Raw genomic sequence first — 15053 nt, 5'->3', positions numbered from 1 at the left:
ATATTAGTAGATAACATACAGAGTTGACTTAAGGGACTTTGAAAAGTCATCCAGGGTGAGAGTGGTGTCATCTGCATACTGTGAAACTATATATTCTTTGTTTATAAGTGTATACCTGTGATTGTTAGCTGAAATATCTAAAACTATCTTGTTGCCATTTACATCTGCTTTTACTCTGTGTATGGAAAACTGAAAGTTATTGTTTAGTAAAAAAATAATGTATTCCCCTTGAGTTGGATGCAAAGGAATTGAAGATACATTCATAAACCAAACATGATCTAATATGTCTCCCATCATTTTATAATATGCAAATCTTGCAATAGACATATTAAGTATTGCATTCTTTTTCAGGTTTTTAAAACATCCTTTTTTGACTGGGCTTCCCAAACCCATGGAGGCAATTCTCAATAACTCCTCCATTGTCCCTCTCTTAAAATTAATGATATTTGACATTGCTGAGTACTTTATTTCTGTATTTGCATAGACAGTCTTCTCCAAAACTGCAATAGTGAACATTTTATTTGTTATTCTTTGGTTACATATAAAACAAAGTTTCATACTGTCAATAAGATACTGAGAAAAGAGGAAAGACAAGAAGTAAACAAAGTCACAGGTGATACCTAAAACACAAATTGTCCATGTTGTTAAGTGAACTATCTAAATGTTTTTAAAATGGTAAAACCAGTGCCCAGTAATTTAATAAGAGTATTTATGACTTGTTTGTCACTTATTTTTTTAAACTTTGCTTTTTTTAATTTCTTTTTATCTAAAATATCTCAGCAATCCAAATGATGCAACCTGTGTAGTCTGCTTCGTTGCTGTTCATTTAGTATTAGTGAAAAATCTTGCTTTTGGCTTACCAATGGTTACCCTTCACCGCCCCCCCCCCAATCCCACCCTCAAGGTATTAAAGATGCAGTGGACATGGCAAATTTCTTAACTTAAGGCTGTGGTGTGACTTTTTAAAAAAAAATATTATTGTTTAATGATTAAAGATATGGATATATTTGTTAATTAGGTCTTTTAGATTTGTGGTTTTTTTTTTTAAAACTGATGTGAAGCATGTACACCTCATATAATCACTGCACAGTAAGTAGGCAATGAAACACCCATAGTCATCTAGGAAGCAGAGCTAGCCAGTTATAGCAGTAGACATGTTGGTTCAAGGGAAGTAGAATATCTCAAAAGCTGCTTGGATGACAAAATATTTTGACTTGCATCAAGCTATTAAGTAGGCAATGTTCTTCAGAATTATTAACCAGGGAAAGGGCTGGTGTTTGCACTGTGAGCATCACAAAACATTGCTCTCAAAAATGGCAGGCCTTTGAACATGAAAAATACATGTAAAAATTTGGGGATAAGGTGCAAAAACATTTTATTCTGTGAATTTCCATTGACTTATCAGGCCAAGTGAGTGATATTCTTATGCTTTGCTTTATTATGCCTATCCAAAATTATGGCCGTCTTTGACCTCACTGATGTATTTTTTAATTTAAAAAAATTATTTGGCAGGTTTATGCAACATTAAATTTTATCATAAAAACTGTCCCTTGCACCCATGACCAGTTTTCGTAATACATGATCAGCATCAAAGAAGTGGATTTTAATTGCTCTCCAGTCTGACAGTAAGCCTTTAGATGATTTGTAGAAACAAAAGCAGACTGGTTTTCTAACTCTGCTTGTAAGTACACAAGCTAGAACTCCAATTATACTAAATAATGATTGCAAAAAATAAGTAATTTGGGGACATCCATTACAGTTTTGCATGGTTAACAATAGGTATCTTCCTTGTCAAGATAGAAAGAAGGCTAAATGTGTGAGTGTGCGTGATTTGGATTTTTAACATAGCTTTTTTTTAAAAATCAGTAATATCACTATGATGTCTGCAGTGTGGCATTTAATAGGGATGTATATCACTAGGGCATCATACAGTAGACATGAAGCATGATGTCTCACCCAGTCACATTATCCGGACACTTAAGGCCAACCAGTCCTAACACTAACCTGTTAATGCTGAGTGCCTAGCAAGGCAGCTGTCAGTACCATTTTTAGAAGTGTTTGGTATGACTTGTCCAGGGTTCAAACCTGCGACCTCCCTCATTCGAGGCAGATGCTCTAACAACTAGTGGTTAAATAGGTAAAAAAGCTATTTTACAAACAATTTAATTTAGTATCAAACATAAGACAAATATTGTAGGAAAGGAACACTTCCATATATTAAATTTTAAAAAGTTATATGATACTAATTTATAAGTTTACTTACATACTTGGTCAGATTGCACTATGCTGTAAGATTTTACTTGGGAATGTGGTCCTTTAGTTTTGACAGGTTTTCTCTCATCTAGAATCTGAGTTTTTATCATTATTCATGTTCCCATTATTCTTCCATTACAAAAATGACAGTTTACAAAGATTCATGTTTTACTTTTACCGTGAAGTCAAATGTTGCCTTCATTATATCTTCCTTAATCACATAGTTCGAGCCCTTAAAAGTCTTCCTTGTGTCTTTTTTTATTTTGCTTGTGTCCTTCAGGAAATTTCTGTCCTTATATCCGTATATCAGTATGCCCATTCCAAATCCACTTTAGTGTGATGGCAAAAAATTGTTCAACTAAGAATGATTAAAATTATATACATTTGAAATTTTCCAACAAGCTGACGTGATGGAAAATATGCTGATCAGAAGAGTTTCTGGTGTAATTTTACTAGCCACCATAGAAGGCTTTCCATAGACAAGATGATTTTTCTTACGCAATTTTTTGCTTGAAGGTGGTCTGATGTCCTCTCAGCCAGCACACCCTGAGATGGCTTTTCCAGGGAGATATACTATGTTGTTTTTGTTGTCGTGGGTATCAATGTTTTTATTGTAGGCAAGGTAAAGAAAATTATGGTTTCAAAAGTTTCATTTGTTCTTATTTCGCCCTATGTTTAAGAATTAGTTTGTAATTAGTGCTCTATTTCTTGGTTATTTTCTGTTAATTCTCCCCTGTGGTATTTTGCATGACTCACTCGTATATGCTCTAATGTTAGATCCTTCTGTGTTTATCATTCATCATTAGGCTGCGTGTTTATGTGGGCGCACTTATCAGTCTTGTTTGGTAATTTGATTTTGGCTTCAACGCCTGCTGTCTTCCATCTGTCGTCAGCTGGCGGGATTTCGGCCCACTTTCTCCTGCACATTGTGTTAGAGGCACTATGTGTCTAAATTAGTTTCTAATGATCTTTTTTAAGCATACAGTTACATCACAACACACCGCTCCGGTGGCCTAGTGGTTAGAGCGTCTAGCTCGGATTCGAGAGGTCGTGGGTTCGATCCCCGGCTGAGTCATACCAAGGACTTACAAATATGGTACTAACAGCTGCCTCGCTTGGTGCTCAGCATTAAGAGGTTACTGTTAGGACTGGTCGGCCCGGTGTCAGGATAATGTGACTGGGTGGGACATCATGCTACATGTCTGCGGCATGATGCCCCAGTGCTAGACATCACTATAAACTGCCACACTGCAGACATCGTAGCGATATGACTGAACAATTGTTAAAGCTACGTTAAAAATCCAAATCACATAACACATAACATAACATCACAACACACACAAACAGCACCATACCGGACTTTAATAACTATGGCAGTTCACTTCAAAATAATAATGATAACAAAATGGGGATGGGAGCGGAAACTTTAACACTTGACTTCTGCAAAGGAAAAAGGAGTTCGATCCTAAGTTTCATGCATGTTGTTGTTGTTGCTGTAGTGTTTTATGTCATTTTTCAGCACACGATAGGCTTTACATGGCTGCCAGTATTAATGGTGGAGGAAGAACCCGAGACAAAACCCGGAAAGAACCACCAGCCCACAAGAAGCTACTGGCAAGCTTTCTCACATACCCACATTGGCCGAATCTGCGACTTGAACCCATGCTAACAGAGTTGAGATAGCAGTGATATGTAACAGAGAGCGCTTTAGACCACTCGGGCACTCAGGGCCCCTTTATGCATGTAAGGTTCAAGGCAAGAAAACGCTCACAAGCACTAGTGTTTGCAAGTATTGACCTGATAATGGAAACTGACCTACGTACCGGGTGGTAATGGAGTAGATCTCACAACCAGCATGCAGGGACAACTAAAAAAATATGACAAAATGAAACAAAGAACAACCTGACATGAAGGAAAAAAATGCATACATGAAATTCAAAATTGGGAGAACGGAGAATACATAACTTACAAACCATGACCTTTAGAAACGAACAACAGTGTGACACCTCCAACTCTTTACCAGCAAATGCTGGAACGGAGTCATGGGGTGCTAATATAACTTTAGTACATGTGTTTGGGTTTGTTGGGTTTTAAATAGCGAATTTGGGCCACTGCATGTGGGGGGGGGGGTAGGTGCTTGTGTCCTTATTACTAGCCTATTGTAAATGGCTTTTCACAGGTGAGGGAGGGGTAGTTTCTTAGAGTTATTTGGTTTCTTTTTCTGGTGCAGTTTTGCAAGCTGCATATTGGCTTTCTAGAGTATAAATTATAGTTCAGTAATCCAAACCTGCTTTCTTCTACTTTCCATAGTATTATAAATGAAGTCTCCATATAAAACTTTGTTAATTTATGGGTATAAAGAATATTTATACTCAAACATGCTATCACTATAAACATCTGATCCATGCACTCTCCTTACTGAGGAATTTGCTAACTGTGAGCTCATAATTGTTTAGCATGCTGATGATGTTAGCAAAACACAGTTGGATGCACAGCAGGTGTTAACAACCAATGAGGCCTTTATATTAAATATATGGCCAATCAAATAATGTAGAGAGAGAGAGAGAGAGAGAGAGATGTAAATAGTTTTAGTATGATGAGAATAAACTATTTTCTGATTTAAAGAAAAAAAAATGGTAGACATTAATATGATAATGCTTTCCACAAATTCATATAGTGAACCAACTTTTTATCCATATGCTTAGAAAAAAGGGCTGGGATTATTTAAATATTAACATGAAGAGCATACACCAGATTGTCCTCCTCCAAAATAGAAAGTAATATCAACATGGGATTTCCACCAAAAGACTCCTTATGATGTCTTGTTGGTCCTAAATAATAATGATGCCAATATAGATTCCAATATGTCCACCATAGCAGTTAAATTGAAAATGGTGTTATTGTTGAAGAATATCAGAGATGGTTACCACATTCAGCAGTTAAAAAGAAGTAACGAAATTGATTTCAAAACAAAATTTCAGCATAGAGACTGTGACTGCCTTCATGAAAATATGTGTTCGATGTTTTTTATTACACTTTTACCTTTTCAACATATATTTTAGAAGAAAAATATTTTAGCAAGATTATTTGAAAAATATTAAAATTTATTTTAAAATCATATATTTTTTAATAAATTTGTATCTTTGCTGTCTTAGTTCCAGCAGAAATGTGTGAAAAACCACTAGAGTTGAAATATATTCTTAATGACAGAAAGAGAGAGAGAGATTTGTTAAGATGTAAGAACAAGTGCACTTTCTGAATGAACAAATATATGTCCAGACTTGGAAAAGTTACTGTTTTCCAAAACAAAAACACAAAGTAAATCTACTAGTTATCTTGAGTATTTTGATGAAAGTTTAGGGATTATGCAATCTTGGATATATGGATGAGTTGATTTATTAATAATATTGCACACGTCCTCCAAACGTTTCTTGTCTCTAGGCTTTGAAGTTTAGGATATGATTGGAGATGGTCTATGTGTATAATAGTTTTAGCATGATGAACCAACCCTGACTATTAGGGCTTGATACTGAGTTTGGAAGTTGTTTCAAATACAATTTAAATATACATTCAATCAGTCCTAAGAGCACCCACATGAATTTGCTCAAATCTGAGAGTGGATTATCTCATCAGTTACAATTATCAGCAAATTAAACTTAACAAATATTACCACCTAATTAACCTGGCTCTGTGTGGTGGCTATGATAGTGCAGATGTGCCATTGTTGCTGTTTTTGTTGTTGTAGGGTTTAACGCCATTTTTCAGCACATGATAGGCTATACATGGCGGCCAGTATTAATTACTTAATTAATTAATTAATCGGCCCACGAGAAGCTACTGGCAGATGTGCCATGCATGCATGCATACATACATACATACATACATACATACTCAAAGTTCTTGTCCATATGATGTAATCATTATTCTGTAGGACAGAAATGCAACCCCATTTCTGTCTACATCTGTTGTAAAAATTACTCCATCTTAAAAATACTTCTAATCAGAATGCATGCAAGGAAATTGAGTGTTTCAAGAATAAAGGAAAGCATATCCCCCCACTTGTATCATGGAGAAAACTCAGGTTTGGTAAAGTTATTTTATAATTACTTCAAATGGAGAGACAAATCCCTTGTGTGAAAAGATCAAAGTTTACAGCTGTTGAGATAGCAGTTACAGAGAATGGCAGAGCAGTTCTTTTGCCTGACATAGCAAGATACATGTGGGTTATGCTGGACTATATTTGTACAATTAACTAGTGTCTGGGAACTGATGATGGGAGTATCAAGCTAAATGTCAGCACCTGTTGGGTAATGAATGGGATCCCAATTGGCTCTCTAGTTGTAAAACAATTTAGAAGGGTAAGGACTGGATAAAATCCAATTATTCACATTAGCTATGCTATATGTGATTCATGCAATGCCCAGTACTTTGTATTTTAACTGCTAATATCTAGCAGTAAATGTAAACATATGACTTATTAAATGGGTTAGTATTATAAGCTGCCTGAAGTAAATCCTTGAATGTATTGCCATATAACACTGAAATGGTCAGTGAAACAAACTTGGACTTTGATGAAGTAGGCAATTCCATGGAAAACAATTATGAAACTGAAAGTAATAATGCTTTAGGAACCTCATTAATGGAAAATTATGTGTGGCAGGATAATGCTATATCCAAAAGTATTGAAGTTCTGGGTACATCACTTATTGACAAATTGGGAAGTTCTTTGCAAGAAGATCTGTCAAAAAGTCATGATGCTTCAGATACATCAGTTGCAGAGGAACACAACACTTGTGAAGATGACAACATGACCAAGATGATGTTGATGGATTTGGATCATCAATAACTTCTACAAAACCAGCATATTCAAGAAGTTGCTTCATGGGTATCCAGATGGAAAACCATCATTTACTGAAGGTATCAAGGTATGTAGCATCTTAAATGTTATACCACAAAATATTTATAAACCTTAAAATAAATGCAATGTATTTGAGGATTTTATCTATTCTGCTTGTAATCAATTGTAATATCTACCATTTTTTTCTTCAGATGTAGCAGTTAGCAGTTACATTATTTTAGTTACATTATTTTATATGATTCTTCAATATCCTACTTATGATTAAAATTTAGTATAATTTATTGTTTAACCAGGTGGTGTGGAACAATACGTTTTGTAGATGTAGGTATGTGTAGAATTTTTACAATTCTTATTGTGCCATTAATATAAGCACATCACAGCAATACAGAAATAAATGTTAGTCTGTTGATGTAGCTTCCAATTATAGCATGCAATTTAAGCCTCAAAACGGGGAGAGTGACACAAATGAATGCACTTATCCACTTAAATGTTCACTTCATCATATAAAGATGTTCATGATCTTAGTTATCCTTAGTTTTCATGTGACATCAAATGTATGCAAGTTGCCAAGTGGTCGTAAGCGCTCTCCGTTACGGATCACTGCCATCTCACCCCTGTCTGTGTGGGTTCAAGTCTTGGATTCGGCTAATGTGGGTATGTGTGAAGGCTTGCCAGTAGCTTCTTGTGGGTCGGTGGTTCTTACCGGGGTTTTTCCGGGTTCTTCCTCCACCATTAATACTGGCCACCATGTATAGCCTTTCATGTGCTGAAAAATGGCATTAAACCCAACAACAAATGTATGCACTTTATCCAGATTTGCATTTTAGCAAGAAATATGTTTGTTAAGTAGTTATGACATTATTTGCAGCTGGAAGATTGGGCATTTGGTGATGCTCAGGGTTTTAGTGTCATTTAAAAAAGCCGAATCAATTCTAATTTTCTTGTATTTTGAAGATAAAATGTTCATTGTTGAATCATTATAGCTATAAAGTGTGTTTTACTGATGTTTATATTCTTGTACCAAAACATGAAGTAAAATAAAAGAACAAAAAACAAATTTAAACCTATACATTTTATAACACAATTTAACTCTAAAGCCTACCATTTAAGCATATAAATCTATGATTTAAGCATATATAATTACACCTTTGATGATACATGCAAATCAAATAAGAGCAAACAATAAAGAACTTACAGTAACTCCAAGCTGCTGGGAAAAGCTATGCAAAATGTAACAACATGCTTACAGAAGGCAAAACAATGTGTGAATTACTGTCTAAAAATGATAACAGAAACTGATATCAAACAAGCAAGATATTGATACTGAACAATTGTTTTGAAAGCAGAGTTGAGTGCTTTTTTGACAAAATAGCTGATGGGAAGGACAAAAAAGAAATGTTTCTTATTTTACTGATGGTGGAAAACGTGTGTGTATGTGTGATTTGGATTTTTAACATAGCTTTAACACTGTTTCAGTCATATCGCCACGATGTCTGGAGAGTGACAGTTTATAGTGATGTTTAGCACTGGGGCATCATGCCACAGACATGTTGCATAATGTCCCCACCCAGTCACAGTAACCTGGCATGCAGGCCGACCAGTCGCAACACTAACATCTTTATGCTGATCGCCAAGCAAGGCAGATGTTAGTACTGTACCATATTTGTAAGTCTTTGGTATGGCTCGACCGGGGATCGAACCCACGACCTCCCGTATACGAGGCAGATGCTCTGACCACTAGACCACCAGAGCGGTTGATGGAAAGCGTGTTTGAGGATTTGCTTCAGATGTTTGTATAGGATTGACAAACATTTCTATTACAAATACATAAAGGAATCTAAGGGTGGCACAATTTCAGCTGGATACGGAAAGGACAATGAAGAGAACATGCAATATCTTGGCTTCAGGATTATGCATACCACCATGCTGACAGAATGACAGTTAATGGTGATATGATGCTGCCTTACAAATCTAAAAAATTAACAATATATGAGAAGAATCTGCATGAAAAAACAAATGATCCATGCAGTTAGTCGGTCAACATTTTTGGACATGTGGAATCAAAGATTTCATCACCTGAAGTTAAAACTTGTTAGGAAATTTTCTTAGACCATGATTTAATTAACTTGACTTGTTGTATAATTGCCATAGTTCATATGCAGATTATTTGATAAATCATCACTGCAATGACTCTAACTCTCACATATAATGTTCATCATGAGAGTATGGACATTACTGTCCATGTGAAATCTGAAGTCTATTGGCTTTAATATCAAGTTTTGTTTTGCAATTGCATGCAGTTTAATGTTTATCATTACTACAAAGTAGTCAGGAACTTGACACAATCTTTCAACTTCTGGTCTAACAGATACTGAATGTAAACTGGGTAAATCAAATAATTTAATATTAAATCGATCAAGTCCATCTTGAAAATATTCTCACTACTAAATATTACAAAATATTTTAGAAGTTTATATTCAGTTTTCATAATAAATGTATTATCCTGCTTTTTGTAAAGGCAGATATTATATGATCCTGCCAAGACATTAAGAGGTTAGTGTTAAGACTGCTTGATCTGGTGTCAGGATAATGTGACTGGGTGGGACATCATGCCCCAACATCTATATAAACTGCCACACTGTGGGTATTGTAGCGATATGACTGAAAAATGGTTAAAGCTACCTTAAAACTCCAAATCACACACAGACATTTACCATCCAGCCTGTCCATCCATCTATATGTATGCTGATACATACATACTTAATGTAGGTTCTTAAGAAATGCAGGTGGAGATCTGAAAGATGGCATACGTAATAGGCTTCATAACTACACACTTGGGTCTTCCCATTCTCCAGTGATGCCCTTGGGTAAGCTCCTGGAAGCTGTTGAGAGCACCCTATAACCTTATATTGTTTTAAAGGTCATATTGTATGTTATGTGCATGGTGAATCAAAATAGCATTAACAAAATTTCCGTGCTAGTGTATGCAATGTTTTCAAATAAACTTTTTATCTTTTCAGAAAACTGATGAGGACAAAATTCTGTATTAGTGGAGACAATGACTCTATGCGCAGGCTATATGTTGAAAAGAGATCGATGGAAGAGCAGAACAGAATTTATATGAAACTAACAGCCTCCTAAGGAAAGAATTACCCAAATATTTGCCTTATATGGAAGAACTACCAGAAATAACAGCATGAGATGCTAGTGACATTTTAATTCTATTACATGAGAAAAAAATTGTGCATTACATTACTGTTGAAAATATCTATATTTCTTGATGATTAAAATGTTGTGTACAAGTACTTCAATATACTGAATATCTTCTAAGTTCTATAAGTAGCACCTTCAACAATCTAAACTAGACTGTATTATTACTGGCCATACTGTTAAACCAGGCTTGTTGATGACAGCTTCAAAACAATGCAGTCTCCAAGGAACAACATTTTTACAAAAGGATTTCAAGTATAACAATGTAGAAATGCTACATTTGCAAGTAATATTATGTCATCAGAGAGCAATGTAGTATTGTTACTACATCAGGTTTGGAAATCACAAAACCAGTGCCCTAGAAATAGGGTATTGTTACTACATGGGTTTGCTGAAGAGCTATGTAGTATTGTTACTACATCAGGTTTGGAAATCACAAAATCAGTGCCCTAGAAATAGGGTATTGTTACTACATGTGTTTGGGCGGTAGCTATGTAGTATTGTTACTACATCTGGCTTGGAAATCACAAAACCAGTGCCCCAGAAATAGGGTATTTTTACTACATGGGTTTGGGGGAAGGCTATGTAGTATTGTTACTACATCAGATTTTGAAGAAAAATCAATGCCTAGAAATAGGGTATTGTTACTACATGTGTTTGGGGGAAGGCTATGTAGTATTGTTACTACATCAGATTTTGAAGAAAAATCAATGCCTAGAAATAGGGTATTGTTACTACATGTATTTGGGGGAAGGCTATGTAGTATTGTTACTACATCAGATTATGAAGAAAAATCAATGCCTAGAAATAGGGTATTGTTACTACATGTGTTTGGGGGAAGGCTATGTAGTATTGTTACTACATCAGATTTTGAAGAAAAATCAATGCCTAGACATAGGGTATTGTTACTACATGGGTTTGGCGGAGGGCTATGTAGTATTGTTGCTACATCAGGTTTTAGAGATCACAAAATCAGTGGTGGGAAATATGATATTGTTAAAGCATATGTTTGGGAATTAACCATGTAGTATTGTTACTAGTACATTTACTAGTACAACATGATTCACTTTACAACTTCTTGTGCTTCTTCTTATTAAACTTGATATTGTGTGTACAGGGTTTAAAATTCCTTTGAAAAGGACAAGCAAGCAATTCCTTTTTTATTCTGACAGCCATTTGTGGTATATTTACCAACTATTGAGGATACATACAATGATTTTCAAAATAAAATATATTTGTTTAGATTCAAACAACGTTATATTTTCATTATTAGCTTCACATATGTTTATTACTGACTCTCAGTAATATTTTCTGTGAAGATAACATTTTGAAAGAAAATTAATGTTTTTTTTTGGTCAAACATTCTTCCTAAAGCAGCTTTCATAAATAACCAGCATATCATGATTTTTTTCTCTCCAAAGTTTCATCTTAACATTGTTTGCGTATTAAAAGAACCCTCATGTTGTATTGGTATTATCTTAATGGAGACGTTTTCATAATTTTATGACATGCCTTTGCTAAAGATAAGTGGTCTTAGTTACAGAAAACAATTTTCATACACTATTCTACTAACCTAAGGTGAAGTTAATAGACTGTCCTTCACAGAGGATCTTGTTTTCATGTCAGTTCAACATGGGACTAAAATCAAACAAAGAAACAGTACATACCTGTGCGTCCCACTGTAAGCTGAATAATGTAACCTTTCAGCTGAGAGCGTCCTCCAACGTGGTACACAAACTTGACTCAAGAATGTTAGCGACATCCGGGTTCTAGACGAATATCCGGATAAGATAAAAATAAATGCCGCATTGCAGGAAAGAGTATCAAAGTCTTTATTGAAAATGAATGAACTGTAGACGCTATGCCAGTTGCCAACCATGCCTGCCTGTTTCGTAGCACGTTAGTAGTACATCACGGTTCAGGGGGCGTTTAACTTCATTCATGCGCATGACGCACATTTAGGTTGACTGCGTTCTCTTACATTTTTTAGATTAAAGGGAGAGAACTTTTTAAGGAGTTTTACAGCAGCATAATAAAGAGCACTGCCTGAGTTGCGTCAAGGCACTTCTTGATATATATATATATATATATATATATATATATATATATATATATATATATATATATATATATATTCTATGTCTCTCTCTCTATCACTCTTAAATTACACGATAGTATATGATAAATACTCGAAGAGTGATCTCATTTGATCGGTCAAGTTTCTGATTCCGTTCCTCTATCGTTCCAGAAAGTGATGCATCTAGTACTTTAAATACAAATAATGAACTTTGTAACGGAATTGTTTACATATTATTTGGAATATAATGTCCTCTGATTTCGTTTCCTTTCTCATCGTTACCACCGGGTGTGGCCGTTTCGGTGGCTTAGTAGTTAGAGCGTCCACCTCGGATGCGGGATGTCCTGGGTTCGATCCCCGACCGAGTCATGCCAAAGACGTACAAAAATGGTACTTAAATGCTGCCTCTCTTGGCGTTCAGCATTAAGAAGTTAATGTTAGGACTGGTCGGCCTGGTGTAAGTATATTGTGACTGGATGGGACATCATATTACATGTCTGCGGCATGATGCTTATGTGCTAGACATCACTATAAACTGCCACACTGCAGACATCGTAGCGATATGATGAAAATTTTGTTAACGCTACGTTAAATATCCAAATCATACACATACACACACACTAATCATTACTGACATTATATAATGGTGGCCAATTGCCAAATACAATTTCAAGTTGGAGACATGGGCTGCTATCGTTTAATAACCGAAATTTGATTTTTTATTACATATTTGTAGGTAATAATTTATCTCAGAATATTTAGCGTCTGTATTATTTATTACCCATCTTTTTAATTACATTCTCAGCTTTAATCTATCTCAGAAAATGCATCTATACAATTTTATAAATATAAAACCAGCATTGATGTCAGCAAAATACATATTCGATATGACTGAAAGATTTTTAAAAATTACGTTAAAATCCAAATCACACACACACACACACACACACACACGGACACACGCAGACACACACACACACCTGCGGATATTTTATTTATATCATACATTATTTCGATGTAGTGAGTTTGGTTCACTCCACGAGCGAGGAGCAGCGGCGGAGGTGGTCATTTTTGGAAAAATAAATCTTCCTACCCTTGTCATTAGTGGGTTTTTTTTTAGTATGGGCGCGTGTTTACCAGCCGGACGTCTCACTGAGGTCGCACTCCCTCTGCTCTATAATTATCAGTCTCTCATCCAAAGATTTTATCAATCCCTATACGATATCGTGATCGAGGATCATTTAAATGTATTGTTATAAATCCGTGTGGGATAGATTGTGCTCACGAAAAGAATTTATTTTAAAATTAATTATATCCATATCTCCGCTACACCAAGTTTGATGAATATTTCGTAGAATATGTGTATCAACTCAATTAAATACAACTAAAGTATTACAATTATCTCTAATCACTTTAGGTATTTATGGAAATTGCTGTGTATATCGCTGAGTAACATAAATCATGTCTGTTTTTGTCTGTCTCTAGAAAATATTCAAGCTGGATTTGATTGTTTGTCCAGCATTAGGTCGTCATATACCATAAAAGTATTAATAAATCCATTGAGGTCATCTACAGATGGGGTTTCTTCAATATCAGTAATAAATTCAATAATATCATTGCCGTCCTCGTCTAACAATTTTGCATTTTCATTAAAATCTTTAAACACTTCGTAGCATCGTTGATCATCAACTGACGGAGATACTAAATACAACGTATCCCATTTTATCTCTCTCATTATCAAATTAAGTAGCAATTGTGTTTTTCCAGACCCAGATGGACCTATGATAATTGCTCTGATATAATTTAGTAGAATTGGAAGGATGTTTTACTGGTTCTTATTTTGATGTCTTTGATAAAATCAATTACGTTCATATAATTATAATAAGGATCTAAAATGTGTAAAGTGCAGAGCGTCCACTTTCCTAAATGGACTAACAACAACAATAACAAAAACAGACCCCAGCAAACAGGCACTTACAGGCAAGTGTGCAAAATGGGGTACAAAAAATATAAATTTATTTCCCTGACACAGGCAGGAGGTGATATTGCTGCTTCGCTAGGAAAATTACCAGGAGGTTCATGGGCGCAATACCCAGGAGAAAAACATCTTCCAGGATATAATTATTGCGATCCTAGAACTCGACTTGATAAACAAGATCAACCAAAACCTGGAAACTATTGATAAATGTTCATGATGAAGGTCATAAAGATCAAAATCTACAACAACGACATATTGAAGACGTGAAGTTAATTCATGCATTAAATTCGATAAAAAAAAATCTCTCAGAGAATCATCAGCTAACGTTTTAGTAAAATCTGCGATGAAAGGTAGTTAATCACCCGATTATTCAAATAATGGAATCGATTTATTATAACCCAAGAGGATATTGGAAAGGTACAGCAGCGATTAGTAAACTCGCTGATGAAACAAATGTTGCGCGTTCTGTTGCTGAAAAATGGTTAGTACAACAGTCAATATGACAAATGTATCTACCACCGTCTAAAAAGATTCAGAATGCACAGTTTGATGTCAGCGTGCCAAATGAAGTTCATCAAGCGGATATCCTCTTTATACCCCTCGATACTATTAAAATTGGTAGACGTCAATTAACATACAAATACGCGTTAACTGTCGCTAACGTTGCAAGTAGATAT

The 15053-nt window shown here is 35.2% G+C and overlaps 1 protein-coding gene and 1 long non-coding RNA gene across 5 annotated transcripts in view; one reads left to right on the top strand and one right to left on the bottom strand.

The window, feature by feature from the left end:
• Window positions 1-12275, bottom strand: part of LOC149769507 (single-pass membrane and coiled-coil domain-containing protein 3-like) — a 67471-nt gene extending 55196 nt beyond the window's left edge. Inside the window, exon 1 of one of the 4 annotated variants that reach the window (XM_089949867.1) lies at window positions 11989-12275. In XM_089949867.1, coding sequence (XP_089805993.1) covers window positions 11989-12200 — 212 coding nt within the window. In that variant the 5' untranslated portion in view covers window positions 12201-12275. Of the gene's footprint in view, window positions 1-11894 lie in introns of all 4 variants that reach the window. The other 3 variants (XM_089949870.1, XM_089949869.1, XM_089949868.1) reach the window with 3 other exon arrangements.
• LOC149769508 (uncharacterized) lies at window positions 5488-11871 on the top strand. The gene is made up of 2 exons (XR_016419131.1): window positions 5488-7178; window positions 10132-11871. It is a non-coding gene; the product is annotated as an uncharacterized LOC149769508 (long non-coding RNA).
• Window positions 12276-15053: the final 2778 nt, after the last annotated feature.

The sequence above is a fragment of the Sinohyriopsis cumingii genome, unplaced genomic scaffold, assembly GCF_028554795.1.
Source record: "Sinohyriopsis cumingii isolate HCF-2022 unplaced genomic scaffold, ASM2855479v2 utg003634l, whole genome shotgun sequence".
NCBI lineage: Eukaryota > Metazoa > Mollusca > Bivalvia > Unionida > Unionidae > Sinohyriopsis > Sinohyriopsis cumingii.
The sequence above is the reverse complement of the archived record's forward strand: the minus strand, read 5'-3'. Positions and strand labels throughout refer to the sequence as shown.